Below are 16773 nucleotides of genomic sequence, written 5' to 3'. Positions count from 1 at the left end.
CCGTTGGCCACGCGAGGTATGACGGGACGGTTCATTCGTCGCAGGGAGCGTCTGCAAATACTCACATTGATTCAAAAACGAGTTACAAATAGCAGTGTGTTAATGAAAACTTGTGAAGTCAATACATATTTTATAATTCACCAATGTATTTTATTGTGGTTAAAAGTTGATGGACCGCAAGGCTTATGTGGTATTTTTATTGAAATGGTAAATAGAAGGATTATTCGGATGTGTATGGAATGATACTTTTTTACGTTCCCTTACTCACTCAAACTTGAAGAAAACACATGCATGCGTGTGTTGGCGTGCATGCATACACGCACACTACATGCACACGCTTTAAACACACACTACACGTACACACATATGGTCAACACCACACTCCAGACATATCCAATCAAAAATAATTAAAAAACCCTTTGAGTTTGAAGTCTTTGTACTAGACTGTATATGCTTGCACATAATTTTGAATTCATTTATATGTCACTTTTAAATACTCTATACTGTATACTAGGCTGGAACTAAATATACGATACCATTTTATTACGTACACATTTTATTGGATTGTGTCTGCGAGGATCTTTGACTTATTACTAAAACAGTCAAGTATCCAGTGCACAGCCACGTGTTAACTTACTTCAGTAGCTTAGTTGTTGCTTGTAGAGTTATTATATTCTATACAATATCACGTTATTTTGATCTACTTAAAATAACCGAGTATCAACCTTAAAACCTTCAATTTTCTTTAATTAAATGGCGGGTAGAGGAAGTGATTTGGCAAAGTGGATCTAGTGGCTTTTCTTCGAAATAAATACTTTACAATTGTTTATTCTGTCTTAAGTTGACTGCATAATAAAAGTGGTGATCAGGAACCAACCGAGATTATGGAGTAAAGTTATGAGACCTCATTATTACGAGCAGTTATTAGCAGATTATTAACATTATCTATCATAATCATTCATTGCCGGGTATTATTTGTTCCATCTTAAGTTATTACAAAAATGGATGTTTAACATCATATTTTTCTGCATTTTCCAATTTGATTCCTCTTTGACCATACAATACTGGTTGCATCATCATTGGCCAGCAGGGGGCAATAGCGCCAAAGGAAAAACGCTCTCGTAAATTAAGTTTCGGGCTCGTTCATTAGATTCGTGGCTCTGTAAATCTGCTTTGTACGGGAAAGAGAACAACCCACATAAATATATATACGATTGACCAAACGATTAGTCTTTCAGAAACATCCCATAGCAGTTCTGATGAACAACTGAAAAAACAAATCTATAAACAACTGAACGTCTTGTCGCGAAAGTGCTTCTGCTGTAACACCGCTAACGACTCTGAAGCGGTCAGCTGACTGGACCTGACAGGAGCGCCCCCGCCGTCTCTGCAGCAGGAAACACCGTATTCATTCATTCTCAGGTAAATCCGCTGCGTACAATATGTAGACGTTCACCAAAGTAAAGCAAGCAGCGATGCTCAGCTAGACATGTCCACGACAGGCTGCCTCTTTTTATTTATTTATTGTTTTTAGCTTCAGCTACACTGCTAGCTAGCATGGAGCAACAATAACACGGGTCCGTTAGCTCTCTTTTAACAGTGATTAGCTATTACACATAATGAGAAACCGAGAAACACACATCCTTTGCTAGTTACAGTTTAACAATGTATTCATTAAGAAGTCCTGAACTCAGCATGTTGCTTGTGCTGTATGAGAACGCTGTTTTTGCTGTGTGAAGTGGTTAACGTTGCTTATTTCACACGTTGGACAATATGAAAGTAAGAATGAAGGTCCGTGCTGATGATGGACTTCATTTTCTGTTTCTTTGCTTATTAATAGCCCACGTGACTCTCAGACTTAAACTACATTATCTTCATACATTTAACTGTCGCCTTCTATCTGTATTTTTTATTTTTCAGACGCAACCATGAAGAAGAACAAAAGCAAAGTGAACAGCGCTGCTGAGAAGGAGTTTGTGTTTGAGTTCAGGGCAGGGAAACACAACTGTGTCCTCAAAGTGCCTCTGCAGTTTCCTGCTCAAGAGAACATCTGTGACCTCCATGGACGCCTGATGCTGCTACATAAAATACCCTGCTACATAGAGAATGGTGAGACTTCCGAGTTACAGGCGGAATCTGTGAAATTCTAATGTCTCTTTACATTTTGCATTTCTGAGGCAATCCCTGAATCACTTTCCTAACCAGGATTTACAGACCATAACTGCAGCTGTCGCCCCAACCCTGACATTAGCCGTATAGTATTGACTAAACACACGCATTTGAATGTGAAAACTTGTCTGGGGCTGTTTGTGGTCTTGCAGGAAGCTCTCAAGCCATGTACTGTTGACGACAAGCCCCCGCCACATTGTCTTTTAAAGGAAATCAACAAGTCATTAAAACACCTCTGTAGTCTTGTTTCCAGGTGACCAAATTTATCACAATATACTCCTACAAAACACACGAGCACTGAACAGAACTGACACAAAATTGATAATTAGTGACTGCTAAAATGGTATTTCAAACATGTTGATTTAAACTCTGTCAACTAAATCTACAAGAAACCTCATATTCTGTTTATTTGAGCTGAATCTATTCCACTGATATCTCCCTACATGTCCTCATGGGAATAAAGTGATATTGTCAGTGTCAGAATGCATGCTGTTAGTTTGAAACTTAAACCGATAGAATGGAGCTAGCCCACTGATTTTGCAATGTAATACTTGGCTTGCACAGAAATTAAAACATTAAAGTTATTGTTTTTTGCTGTGTTTTCACCTCTTCCTGCAGAGCTAAAAACCTCCCTTTCCAACTTCGTTGAGAGCGAGACCATCCTGGATTATGACAGGGAGGCGGAGCTGGCCCTGCAAAGACTCACGTTGGGAGATGTAGACGTGAACCAGCTCACCAACGCATGGACCAGGTCTTATGTGGAGGTGATTACACATTTCAGTATGTTATTGTGCCTAAGAACTAAAAGACGTTAGTATCTTACACCACAGGCTCTAACATCAGTATCTACTGTACTGCAGCTGTTGACAGATTCACTGTCATGATGCGCTTTTGGATTAATTTGGATTTACTCACATCTCTCACATTTGCGAGTGAAAAGGTTCTCATGGTGCCTGTTGTTAAAGCTGAACATCTGTTTTTTTAGTTGCTTGAGTTAGTTGTGTGCAGACACTCTGGCTCTCTGACTCTAGACTGCAAGATATCACATTTTATTGTTAATGTGTCATTAGATTAATGAATAATGCCATAAACACAATGCGTCTTTCATTGACTGAGTGATATAGATCATCTCTATAGAGTTAACCTGATTGTTTGGAGCCCCTGTGACCAATCAATGACCTCAACAAATATCCAGTTTAGAATTACTGTCTATTACAAAAACACCAAACAAGCTCACCACCTGTTATTAGGAAACTCAAACAACTCCCCATGGCGTCTAAACGTCTCTGTACTCCTCCTGGATGATCATTTCAGCTTCATCACAGTTGGTGCTTGTGGGATGCCTCACGAATGCTGTTTACGTCACGATTATATTGGATTCAATACACAAACTGCTAAAAAACCTTTAGGAAGATATTCCTGTGAAACAAACGTCTATTAATAATGTGAACAGCGTGTTTTATTCTGGGCAGGTGTTTATTTCAGGCGCTGGCTGCTCAGCACAGCCTGATCGTATATCCACTACTTCATGTCTCTGTAGTATCACAGCAGGGTTTTTCGGATGTGTCCTCGAATGCTCCCGCTGACTTCGGGTCAGTCGCGTATTATTAAAGTAATTTAAACAGAAGTAGTAGTGCAGTGCATCTGCAAATTGATTATTCATGAGTTCCTGAGAGGCAAAAAAAAAAAAAAAAAAATCTCATTATATAAGCCTGCGTGCTGCGTTTAATGTCTCTCCATTGCACTTGGTTACACTGTGATGCGTGTCTTCCCAGAGATGATTAAGTAGCGGCGGGTTGTAAATATTTGACTTCATGTTATTAATCAATACAAAACAGTCCGGTGACACACAGCAGTGGACTTTGTGCTTTTGTAAATAGTCTAAGAATGGTCTTTACACATTTCTTAGATAGTGAAAGTCTCTTATTTCTCAAGTCTCAGGTATTTATAAAAAGACGAGAGCACAAGTGTTGTGGAGCCCCTCTGGCCTACTGCACTCAGACATTTAGGACTGGCTATCCATTTACATGTTTCTGCAGTCACACAGAAATACACATGGAGGTTTTCCAGTGTCCGTCATGTTTGTGGTCTGAGCCTGTATAAATAGGGGGCTTTGAGATTCTAATACTGTTCTCTTGCTTTACTAATTATGGATGGGGCATGTAACTGCCGTTCTTTGTAGAGCTCAGCAAAACATTCATTCAAAATGTGTTGACATTTAATCTGGCCTTCCTCTTTTGTCTTCCTGTGGCCATAGAAAATGTGGTTTTTAACACTTTCTACTGAATATCAGCCTCTCACAGGCCATTTAATTCTCCTCTTGTGCAGCAGATCCTCACCCACAATGACACATTTATTTTTTATTTTTTGTAAATTTTTCTTTCTCCTCTCACGGTGTCAGACCACGCTGGAGCATGCTCGGCCCGAAGAGCCCAGCTGGGACGAGGACTTTGCCGATGTTTACCATGAGCTGATCCACTCGCCGGCCTCAGATACGCTTCTCAACCTGGAGCACAACTACTTTGTGAGCATCTCCGAGCTCATCAGTGAGAGAGACATGGAGATTAAGAAGCTACAAGAGAGGTTGGTGTCTTTCTTTGTAAACTCACCCGTAGATGGTTAAAGCTCCACTCACCTTCTGTATTCTTAGCGCGCTCTCGCTAGTTCGGTTGTCTGGTTCATGTTCACATCGACCCTTTTAGGGGGATTGTGTGTTTCTACGTTTCACTTATTTTAGTTTTTATTTGGGATCTGCTAAAATAGAAGAAGTAGGACGTTCGCCCAAGACGCATCTGTTTTAGTCCTTTTGTGTTGACGTGCACACATGCACCCATAGTTAACAGATGCTTTTTAAATTTATTTTGCCTATAGCGATTGGAATATCAATGTTTGTGGTCAGCAGATTGATTTAATTGTAGTTTTATCTTTTTGGTCCACATCTGTTTTGCTTTCACACACGTTTCATTGCAAAGGGGACAAATACATATGCACCTGGATATGTATTTATTTAATTTTACTTCACCGATTTTGACCATTTTGTGTATGTCCATTACATAAAATCCCAATAAATTCAAGGTTGTAATGCAGCAAGATAGGGATAACACCAAGGGGGGGAATACCTTTGCAAGGCTCTGTAGATGAGGATGTATTTCCCTATCAGTCTAATAAAATCAGTGAATATTTCTTTCTGTCTGACAGGCAAGCCGCTGAAATGGACAAAGTGATGCATGAGCTGGGAAATACTTTGAGTGACCATGACGTAAATGCAGTTGCCTCTCAACACTTTGATGCACAGCAGGTAAAAACGAAGTTGAGGTGCTCTGCAGCGGTGTTAAAAGCAGGTGCACCTGGATCCCAAGTTATCATTTTACCACAGACATTTCAGGGGATTCAGTTTGGGAGTTTTCCATTTATAAATTCAGATTTGCTCTTGCCTGCTCAGTCAAAATATGTTGTTGACATATTGAAGTTCCTTCGTGTTTGACTTTTGTCTTCTCTGAGCAGGTGTTGGAGAACAAGTGGGCCAGTGAGCTGAAGCAAGTTACTGGCATTCAAAAGCACGAGTATCAGCAGTGGGTCATCAGTCTGCACCAGGACCTGCAGAAATCCAACAACAGCAGCCAAATTAAGTGAGTGTGTGTGTGTGTGTTTGTGTCTACACTCAGACAACAGCCTCTGTGAACATGGTGGTCTTGCATGAAAACTGAAGCATGTTCTGTGTGTGTGGACAGCTGATATTAGTAGACTTTACACTCGTATGCAGCTTAACAGGCTCTTTCAGTTCTGATCGTGTTCCTTTTAAATCTTGGGGTAAAAGCAATAGTTGTTCCAAGGTGATGAACACTGGAGTTCCTTCCTCTTGTTCGAAAAAGAAAAGCTGCAGTGCTGACGGATGTCAGAAGTGGCATCCGGGAGTAGCATTGTCAAAAGGCAGCAACAGAACGGCACTGCATGGTCTCTGTGGCATCGGTGGGTCCAGTTTAAGTTTATATGTATGGTGATCTAGCATGGAAGTCAAATATCAACTCTTAAAACTTACATTGATAAAATAGGGTGCCTAAAAGAGGGATCTAAATGATCATGGGAAGGAACTTGTTAAAACTGCATTAAAGTCACAAAATAAAAGGTTTGAATATCCCCTGTGTGGATTGTGAAGTCTCACTAAATCCTGACTAGAGGTCAAACTGACACCTAACTAACAGGATCTTAACCGCTGCACTATATAATCCAAAACATGACATGTCTGCCGGCCCTTTTGAAGTACAGACCTCATTTACATAGAAATTGAAGTGATTACAAGATGTCAAAAAGTCATCTAAGTTTGACTGATGCTGAGCTTTAAAGCATCAGTTATGACTGACATCGTGAGATGAGAAGTGGAAAAAAGAAATCTAATAGTGGTTAACAGTAATGTAGTCCCGCAGAGTGAGTGGTGGTTTAAATTCAGCTCCTACCCTCCCCCTGTGTTCTGATGGAATATCCAATATATGCAGATACCACCAGGAACTGTAGGCTAAGAGCTGCTCACACAATGTGCTGACCCTGCATCAGTTTTTACGTAATGATGAATATCATTATCTTGTTATGTGTTGGTGGAACTTGAAACGTCGACATCAGCACTTGGAACACTTTGTAAATATGCATTTTTATAGCTACGGCCCGTAAAGAAATTCTGGTTGCAATTTTGATTTGCTTGATATTGTTCCTTAATGTTTGTAGATGAAGTGCTGAAACCAAATGTTGAATCCTTAGAACTGAGATTTGCAGTTATTTATTATTTCTTGCTATTAAATAACCAAAAATAAATGTGAAAAGGGTCTTATCTTTTGAATAATGTATTATTCCGGGCAGTATAAAAATAATCTTAGTAAATATTAAAATGTAATGTCTGCAGGTTTCTTTTTTTTTTTTTTTTTTAATAGATATCTTAATTGATTGACTTCTGTGTACCGTTGATTTCCAGTGAGGAGATCAAGGTGCAGTCCAGCCAGCTGTCGGAGCTGGCAGATTCTGGAGCCAGGCTGTTTGAGGAGCAGCCCCAGCTGGAGGAGAGTTTTACCATACATTTAGGTGCTTCACTTCTAACACGCTCTCCCAAATCTTTGTACACGTTTTTTTTTGTGGCAGCTTTTATCGAAAGCAGTATATTGACGTGAGCTAAAGTACACTGCGTAATCGTTTTCTGATTCAGGAGCACAACTGAAGACGATGCACAACCTGCGGCTGGTCCGGGCAGATGTGCTGGACTTCTGTAAGCACCGGCGGCACGGCAGTGGTGGAGCGAAGCTGAGGCGGCTGCAGACGGCCCTCTCGCTCTACTCCTCCTCACTCTGCGGTCTGGTGTTGCTGGTCGACAACAGGGTCAACTCCTACAGTGGCATCAAGAGAGGTCATTTTGTTTTCTCACTTTTACTGTGAATAACACTTTAAAGTCTTTAAAGAGGAGTGAAAGTCATCTTCAAATGATTTGTTGTAAAGACCAGGCACTCCATTCACCTTTAAATTTTGACTTATTTGTTTTTAGAGTTGGAGTACAGCATAGAGGCACAATAACAGTGATAAGCTCTGGCTAAGTATTAACTTTAACGTCATGCATCATTTCATCCCTGGCCTGTTCTGTGTTGACCCCCAGACTTTGCAACTGTCGCGAAGGAGTGCACAGACTTCCACTTTCCCTGTCTGGAGGCGCAGCTGGACGAGGTGCAGCAGGTGTTGCTCTATGCCAGAGCCCAGCGGAGCAGCAAGCAGAAAGAGCAGCCGGGTTTGATTTTTGGTTGCTCCACAACATCTATGATACAGACAGAACATTTAAAGAGGATTAGAAAGAGTAATGCCAGACCGCTGAAGTTCACTGATAATTCTTTCTTTAGCCAGCTATGCATTACACAAGGCTTAATTGTTATTAAGTTTTTATTAATTAATAAGTTATTAATAATTATTATTATTATTGTTGATCATACAAGATGCAAGTGGTTGTACCATCTTAAGAGCTGTTTGTTTTGGCTGAAGTCCTCTCAACATACAGAATACACTGAAGTTGAAGTTAATCTCTAAATTACCTGATTTGATGTTTAGCAAGACACGAAAGAGACAGTTCAAGCTGTCTTCAAACGAGTGAACGGAAGGGGAGTGTATCTATATAAATGCCTGTAACAGTCTTGCACTACAGAACTTGACTCTGCAAACAGTTTTCACAGAGTCGGAGCATGTCAGCGACATGCCGGCAGTGTGAGTGGGGGATTAAATAGTCAGGAAGTAGAAGACACTCCACAGTGCTGCTACTGCACTGACAGAAAGCCGTGTCCAGATCCTTATCACGGCATACGTTGAGTGGTTGGTGGAGTAGAGCTGTATATAGAAACATTCTTTCTCAAGGAAAGTCCAGCCGCCATTGCCATCAAGTGTCCTCATGACATCATTTGACAGACCTTTTTTTTTCAGTGTACTGATTTTCATTTTCATGACAGAGATTCCAAGGAACGGAGGTGACGATAAGAGCAAAAATGTTGAAAGAAATCCATCCAACATCTTACCAGGTAATGGATGTCGATGTATTTCGTTCACTCAATCCACATCCACACGTTCTGCATATCACACACTGTACCTTACTGCGTCTCCCTCAAGGTGAGTTCTACATCTCGCGGCACTCCAACCTGTCGGAGGTCCATGTGGTCTTCCACCTGTGTGTGGACGACAACGTGCGTTCAGGGAACATCACGGCCCGGGACCCGGCCATCATGGGCTTGAGAAACATCCTGAAGGTCTGCTGCACACACGACGTCACCACCATCACAGTCCCGCTGCTGCTGGTCCACGACATGTCGGAGGTAAGAGTAGCTGAGAGCACGCTGAGCGCTTGTTTGTACGGAGGATGTTCTTTCTCCACACGCACTCTTCATAAGGATTATAATAATGTAGTTATATGATACCCCAAAGAATAATCAAACCCATGTTTACCCCTGTGTTTTTTGTTTCAAACATTGTTGCACCTGAACAATACGCATTCATAAATAGCAGCTAACGAGAAAGCAGAGAAGTTGGAACATTTTTCCGTGGCCCTAACTGATGGCACGGTCCCATTTTCTTCCCTTTCATTCGGCCTCTGCTTGTTTATGCGCCGCATCCTCAGCTTGTCAGGCACCGGCCTGTGAATTCAGCCTGCGACTTAACATTTCCCAGGTTCAAAACCAGGAGGGCAAAGTAGAGAGTCGTGAACTCTTCTGTTTACTTAGTAGCTCAGAGTGTATGTACAGCAGCACTCTGTGCTCTCACACTGCAGGGGAGAGGAACAGAGAGAGCTTTCAGTGACTGGTGACACTGTGAAATCAAGCCGAGTTTAGCCAAAGATCCCATCACAATAAGGTGGATTTTTCTTTTGAATCTGGAATTTGGAAAGAAAAAAAGTTTCCATTTGGTCTCCTGGATATTAAAGGAAGAGCATATCCTTCCTAGTTCCTCAACTGAATGAAGATTGAAGTGTAATAAACTGAGAATCAAGCCTCTGTCTGGATTGCACTCATGCCACAACATTCAATTTCTTCTCTCTGGACCCCGAGTCTGAAATAAAGTCTATCTATCTATCCATCTATCTTTCCTTCTCATCAAGAGTCTTTGTTTACATAACCAAAGGCTTCTAACTTTTGAAGCCCCCAGGAACCAGAGGAACTTTAATTAATAGCTTCTGGTTCCACATCAAAACGTTCTATCTGTCATCTTCCTTTCAGTCTTGTTTGCCATTTAGTGGAGACGTCTTGCCTGTTTGTACAAGCCTGTTCTTGTGTTTTGGCATTGAAAACACCTTAGTTTGTCTAGAAGAACTGCAGACTGCAAAAATACAACAGGGCTGTGCCTCTTGTACTTATTTTTTTTATCCCCCATTCATTTTTATGGTTGTAAGAAATGAATTTGCTTGCCTCAATTGCTTGGCAAAGACCACACCTGCCTTTTTAAAAGCTCCTGCGAACATCAACAGCGGTGTCGGTGTACTGTCCTATTGTAACGCGTCAGATACCCGTTGCTCAATCCTGTGCCGTTTATCTCGAGGGCAAACCGTTTAGTTGGTGACACCGTTCACACAGGTCTCAACATGGGCCTCGATGACTTTCCTGCCCCCGCTTCATGGATTCAGTTTGTTGACACAGAATGAGTGTCTGCCTTTTTATTTTATTTTGAAGGCTGTTTCCCTTCTCTTTCCTCCTCTCGTCTCTCTGCAGGAGATGACCATACCGTGGTGTCTAAAGAGAGCAGAGCTGGTATTCAAATGTGTCAAAGGTAGGATGAAGATTTAACAACATTTTCAGTATTTTCTTGATCTTTTCTGCTACCACACACGTCAGCGCTGTTAAAACAGCAAGTTACATCGCACCTTGTATTGAGATCTGTCTACAGCTTTTTAAAACAAGAGCTCTTGTCTTTCCTCAAAGAGGAAAGTTCTTTTTTAAGTTGAACTCCTCTTAAATGCACAAAGTCATGTCATTACAAAACTGCATAAGAAAACAGTGCCTGGACTACACTGAACATGACAGATAGATATTTGATCTGTGAATTACTGTCAATCTGTTTTTATTTGCAGGCTTCATGATGGAGATGGCCTCATGGGATGGAGGAATATCACGCACAGTCCAGTTTCTAGTGCCAAAGGTGAGAATGTACTGCCTTTATGTTCTTGGTCTCACAACTCTGAGCTGAGGCTACGCACAGTCATCCTTTTGAGTAATTGCTTGTCAGCAAAATCTCTGTTAATTCAACAGAAATGTGTACTCGAGGACTCGCGTGTACACAACATCACAAAAGGCACACCTGGCCCGGCTGTGTGCAGCTAAGAAGAGAGACTGTTTGAAGAGCGCGCCATAAATCACAGATTATAGAGCTTTAGGTTCTCTTGACCAGTGTTTGCGCTACCGTGATAAAAGAACGCTGAGAGAGATCATCCATATAATAGCGCGATAAGCGACGGGATTAACGTGTAGCTTTCCAACACTGAGGCGTGATCTTGAACGCACTTGGATATCCAGGTCTAACCTTATGTAGAAGTAAAAGGACAAAAACATCCAGGTTCAGCTTCGCCGTCATTCTGTTCAGGTAGTTGTGACTTCATTGCTGGATGAAGCCGAACTGTTACTTTATTTTGGGCCTATCTGAATGCTGTCTACCTATACGTTTTTGTGGTTTGTCAGGAAGGCAGCAGAGCTTATAGCACGATCTCACGTTGACAGGTTAAGATGATAAAACCAGCGGCATCAAAGGACCCCCCCCGACTGCATTGGCTTCCTGTCAGCTACATGCTCAGACACCATTCAAAATAGCAGCTCTGAAACAACATTGTTTTCTATGCCTCAAAGAGATGCGGCGGCTAAATATATACGCTCTGTGTTTGCGTGCGGATGAATGATGCGCGAGCGCTTAAAGATTAATACTTAACATTCTTATTTGACGGGTGGCGATGTTAACACGGTATGCTCCCCTGTTAAAGACACAGCTGCCGGAGTCATTTCAGCATCTTGACTTTCCTCTGGGGAAAAAAAAAAAAAAAGAAAGAGCCTGTGATGTTGAACTAAAAGGCCACCGCAGGGGCTGTGGACACTTTGTCTGTATAGGCAAACAGTCCGGATGTATTTTTGTTGTCACGGGCACAATTTTGAAAAAAAAGGTGTCGTTGGATCCCTTCCATTGTCACAGTGTGTGGACCGAAAATGTGTACGAGAGGTGTTGTTTTTCACATTGCTGCTGCACAAATCTCAGTCCCTTGCTGCTCACTAATCCTGTGTCTTTGTGTGTCTCTTCTTGTGTTGACAGAGTATCTCAGAGGAGATGTTCTACCAGTTGAGCAACATGCTGCCTCAGATCTTCCGCGTCTCCTCCACCCTAACTCTCACCTCAAAGCACTGATGGAGAGGGATGCACCACGTTGCGCCCTCGAGGCATTCCGACTAACACAGACTGATTTATTTTCACAATTATACAGACATGTTATATTCTTTTCTTTCTTTTTTTTTTTTTTGTCAGGAACTGTTGACAAAATTTGTGAAGATTCTGTGACAAAGTAGCACATTGGCCCTATTCATTGAAATTGGGTCAACATAACATGGTGGCATTAAAGCACTTACAGAAGATGTGCAAAAAAAACTGATTTTAAATGAGACAAGAGACGTTTGTATGCATTTGGTTATTTTTGCACCTTCCAAAGCTACACACGCTGTAAATACTTCTTACTGGGTTCAGTGGCTCATCACCAAAGCAGCTGCTGCAGTTATCATTTCAGGCCCCTGGGGTGCAGTTCTACTGACAGAGTTTTATGACATCATGACATCAGCTGCAAGTGTAACCAGTTTTCCTTGAAAGCTGCGATCTGTAGCTTTCCGCACGTTCGAGCCGCTGCATGATGGAGAACGGTGTGTTGGTGAAGTTGTTTCAACTCGCTGGTACGGAGGGAAAACGCCATCAACAGAGCGGAAGAAAGAAAGTGTTTACTAAAGTGATGAAGCTGGATAATGGCGGCATTTGGACAGGTGTGATCTAACTATTAGGAACCACGCTAAATGTGACTTTTGTTTTAACTACACATTACCATACAGATGTTTGTAATGACTGTTGATTATAGAAAAGACTTTTTTTTTTAAAGTCACAGATCTCCTCTTTAAATCCATTTTTTTTAAAGTTTTGATAGACAACACGGGGTCCCTGTCACCATCACATTTCATCTGTTGAATGGCCAGGAAGAAGTCCTGATGTATGATCACACAGTTTAGCCATCATCTTGAGATTTCACAGTCTAAGCCAATGGGTGAGGGGCTGGTATTTGGGAGCTGATTTCTCCAGAGAGAAGTGACAAGAACTTTGCTCCTCTAGTCCCAAAGATGAATGTCGTTGCTGCTGAGATGAGCAACGTGCAGGTGTGTTGTTTTTATGCTGCATTGCAGTGAGTTGTAGTGAGGATCACTTTTTGTTTGTTTGTGTGTGTGTGTGTGTGTGTGTGTGTGTGTGTGTGTGTGTGTGTGTGTGTGTGTGTGTGTGTGTGTGTGTGTGTGTGTGCGCGCGAGTGTGTGAGTGTGTGTGTGTGTGTGTGGGTCCCCTCCCTTCTACCTCTGTAACAGCAGATGGCACTGTTCCTAAAGACAAAGATGTGACAAGGGTGACCACACAGGCACTTACACACTTCTCTTAGTCAAAGAGATAAAGTTTATTAAAAGAGCGTCTGCCGCCCGTTGACTTTCATGTCGGTCCTGATGAGCCAGGAGGGACCTCTCTCTGAAGAGCTCAGCCTCAGTGGTCTTGTGTCTTCAGTGGTAGATGTTTGTGAATTGTGTTGAACACTTGAACCAAATCAGATGTGTATTCTGTATATTCACTGTATATGTTTACATTTTTATGTTTGAATAAAAAAAAATGAATTGCTCACCACACTGATTTGATGTAAATTCTTCATGAAAGCCGTCATAAGCTCATGACAGACTTTCACATTTTGGCTGGTGATGTTTTTTCTCCCCCGCTGCTAACAGTGATACACTTCTAGTGGCGTTTGGTTCAGCGTTTTATTCCGTGTTGATGGGTTATCCACAGGCACATAATCTCTCTGAAGTTAATAATCCATGTCATTCATTGGAATTACATTCCTCCTACATCTAATGGTGGCCTATAAGCCATTTCAGATGGACTGAAATCAATTCAGCTTGACGGAAAGTTTGCCACAGCCACGCACAGCCACGCACAGCGGCGGTATTAGGAAGATGAAAAGAGCCGAGAGTGTAGCAATCAAAGCAAGTTGCCTTCTCTTCTTTCCAGATAAACAAGAAGGCCAGAGAGTTATGATATTGAATAGCTTCATGTTGAAACCTGCAACTGTTTATGTCACGCTGCCGTGCTGAGAACCCACAAAATTGTGAGAATATGTATTGCTGAGTGTTTGGCATTCTTGGGATTGGTCTCAGTGGCGTGGAGTGTTGGGTTTCCTTGGGAAGAGAATGCGGGTCCAACTCTTCCTCCTCTCTCAGTTCTGTACAAATGATTGGAAAAAAAATCAGAGCAACATTCACAAACTGGATATGAAAAGTTTTTCCTTTAAGAACTACAGCACACTAAGTTACAAGTGGGAAACAAGTATCACCGGGCACCTGTTGAAAGCTGTTTTGTCAGTAGTAAAACCTAAGGCTCTCCTCAGGCTGAAGTACTCGTCGGTCGATGATGTCAAGTCACTCACAGGCACAGAAACGCGACCGGGGAACAGTCGTCATTATTAGTGCCTAACCGGAAACATTGGTTTACATTTGTCTGATTGATTCAAAACTTTGTCTTTCTCTGGGAAGCAGGAAAGTTTTCTGTGTGAGTGCAGGTTTTACCCTCACAGAGCAGAATTATTCCATGTTACAAGTCTGAGGAATGGCATCGAAGAAAAAACACGATTTATGTGTGTTTGTTTTTACCTGGTTACTAATAGATGATTACAGTCACGGTGTGCTTAAAACAACATGACTCCATATTATAGGCTTTTATTTATCCACAGGTTTAGGTTATAACAGCCCACATAGCAAATTGTAGCTATACATACACATTTAATAACCATGTTTAAAGATAAGAGCCTCATCGGTAGCCTACATATTGGACATGATAATGGTCAGTGGATGCCTAATCTCTGCTTTATGGAATTAACCAAAGCCATGATATTTAAATGAGCAAACTAAACTAATGTTAGGTGTGCCTGCTTTCTGTAAGAAAATAAGTGAGGTGACAGATAAGATGTATGTGTACAGGTGGTGCATATTAGCAAGGATAAGGTAAAATGGTGGTCAATAAGAAATAATAGCAGAAGCGTTTTAAAGCATAACTAAGTAAAAACACATCAATCTCTTTATTTAATCAACTCTTTGTTTACGGTTGTTTTCCTCTCTTATAACTACGTCACAGGTAATGCTACCGGAACTAGCAAGAAAATAAAACCTTGTGTGACCGTTATGAGGCACTTTGAAAAGAACATTATAAACATCAAAGTGCGTGTCTTAGTTGAGTTGAGTGTGCGCGCATATTAAAATTCTTTAATCTTTTTGTTTGTTTTTTGTGTCATATGGAGTTTTTAAGATGTTATTCAGCAAAAAAGGGCCAGTTGCGAGTGCTTTCGGTCCTTTTATTTTCGAAAACAAAGACCGGAAGTTGTAGTTGTAATTGCCGCGAACTTGACAGCGGTGGTCACAGCTGGGTATCTGGCTCTCTGCAAGTTGAGCAGCAGCGGTACGTCGAGAGCGAGCAAGTTGCTGCACGGATCTCCCGGAGCTGCACTTAACTTGAGGTGAAGTTGCATTTAAGAGAGTCCTTCAATGAAGTAACACACCGGTGTTAATTTGAATAGTACTATACCTATATTTAGCATTGTTTATGAGACATAAATGTGACGCGGTACTTTGTAACTGAGCGGTCGCTGCGTGGGTTGAAACTTATTCATTGTATGTGTGGCTGCCCCGTTGACCGCGTCGAAACCGCAGACAACTAACGGGTTTACATTACGACCCAAACGTCTGCGTGCGTATAGCCGAGTGGTGTGCATTGATTCATACGACGCCAGTGATTTAGCTCGAGCTGAAAATGGAAGCGTGCCGGGTTGTGTTGATTTTGGTCCGAGCCCCGGGGCAGAAAGGTGTAGCCTACGGTTAGCCAGGGTCCAGCAGCGTGGTGCTTTCTGGAAGTTTTTTCCACTCTGCGTCGTTGACTGCAGCTCTGCCGCCAGCCTCCATGCGCACACTGGTGTGGTGCCAAGTGCCATGGTGGCAATAACTTTACAGGCTTACCGACCGTTAAAACCTTCTCCTTCCACGCGACAGCCGTCGTCTAATTTGCTGTTTGGCTCTGTGCTGACGCAAACCGCGCTGTTGTGACACATGGATATTTGGGGGGGGGGGGGGGGCGTTTCAGGGGTCCCCGTTTGGAAAGTTGCTCCCAAACTCTTCCTCTGTCTTGTTGTTTTCATACACTGGTCAAGTATTTAGTAGATTTCAGTAGTCTGAGAGTCAGCTATGCTCAGATATGCTGATGCAGCTGGGAACACAATCCTTGGCGCGCGCACACACACACACACACACACACACACACACACACACACACACACACACACACTGGTTCTGCATTTTTGTTAAAATCTTTGATTAATCCTTGTCTGAAATAGTCTACTTATTGTGTGTTACTGCCTATAAATCAGTGTATTATAGATGCATTATATCTCATTATTGTAAAAGAAAAGAGTGAAAGTCTCATAAAGGTGACACTGCATTGCTTCTGTTACCTTCTTTTCACCTTGTTGTGGACAAACGTTGACTGTTTCTTTTTGCACCAAGGATCATTTTGCTTACTTTTGTCTCGCTTCTTAAAGCCTCTCTCTAATTTAAATGTCTTTATTTAGAGACTACAAGGTCAGGAATGTAAACTACATTTTCAAGTAGCCTAAACTTCTCTAGCAAGCTGCAGTTAAGAGCTAAAAGTTTCCGTGTGTGTGTGTGTGTGTGTGTGTGTGTGTGTGTGTGTGTGTGTGTGTGGTTTTTTTTGTGTGTGAATCTGCTTCTTTGGCTTGTACTACACCCTTCAACATTGAAAGACCACATTAAGGGGGAAGAGGATCAAAAG

General features: G+C 41.8%; 2 protein-coding genes across 2 annotated transcripts in view; both read left to right on the top strand.

Moving 5' to 3' along the window:
- The first annotated feature begins 1345 nt into the window (after positions 1–1345).
- On the top strand, positions 1346–13571 carry ferry3 (FERRY endosomal RAB5 effector complex subunit 3). Its single transcript, XM_068722602.1, has 14 exons — positions 1346–1422; positions 1921–2109; positions 2788–2933; positions 4571–4752; positions 5368–5467; positions 5674–5798; positions 7133–7239; positions 7361–7558; positions 7802–7930; positions 8637–8705; positions 8794–8996; positions 10383–10440; positions 10742–10809; positions 11965–13571. The coding sequence occupies exons 2-14, from the start codon at positions 1929–1931 to the stop codon at positions 12055–12057; spliced, it is 1659 nt and encodes a 552-aa protein (XP_068578703.1). The 5' UTR covers positions 1346–1422; positions 1921–1928; the 3' UTR covers positions 12058–13571.
- A 1791-nt stretch (positions 13572–15362) lies between these two features.
- Positions 15363–16773, top strand: part of zgc:77158 (solute carrier family 45 member 3) — a 29622-nt gene continuing 28211 nt past the window's right edge. Inside the window, exon 1 of the mRNA XM_068722601.1 lies at positions 15363–15448. The gene's annotated coding sequence lies outside the window, so the exon portion shown is untranslated. The remainder of the gene's footprint in view (positions 15449–16773) is intronic.

Source organism: Cebidichthys violaceus, unplaced genomic scaffold (genome assembly GCF_023349555.1).
Source record: "Cebidichthys violaceus isolate CVI_PGR_0920_01 unplaced genomic scaffold, fCebVio1.0.p SCAF_3, whole genome shotgun sequence".
In the NCBI taxonomy this organism is placed as follows: Eukaryota; Metazoa; Chordata; class Actinopteri; order Perciformes; family Stichaeidae; genus Cebidichthys; species Cebidichthys violaceus.
This window is presented reverse-complemented; position numbering and strand designations above follow the sequence as displayed.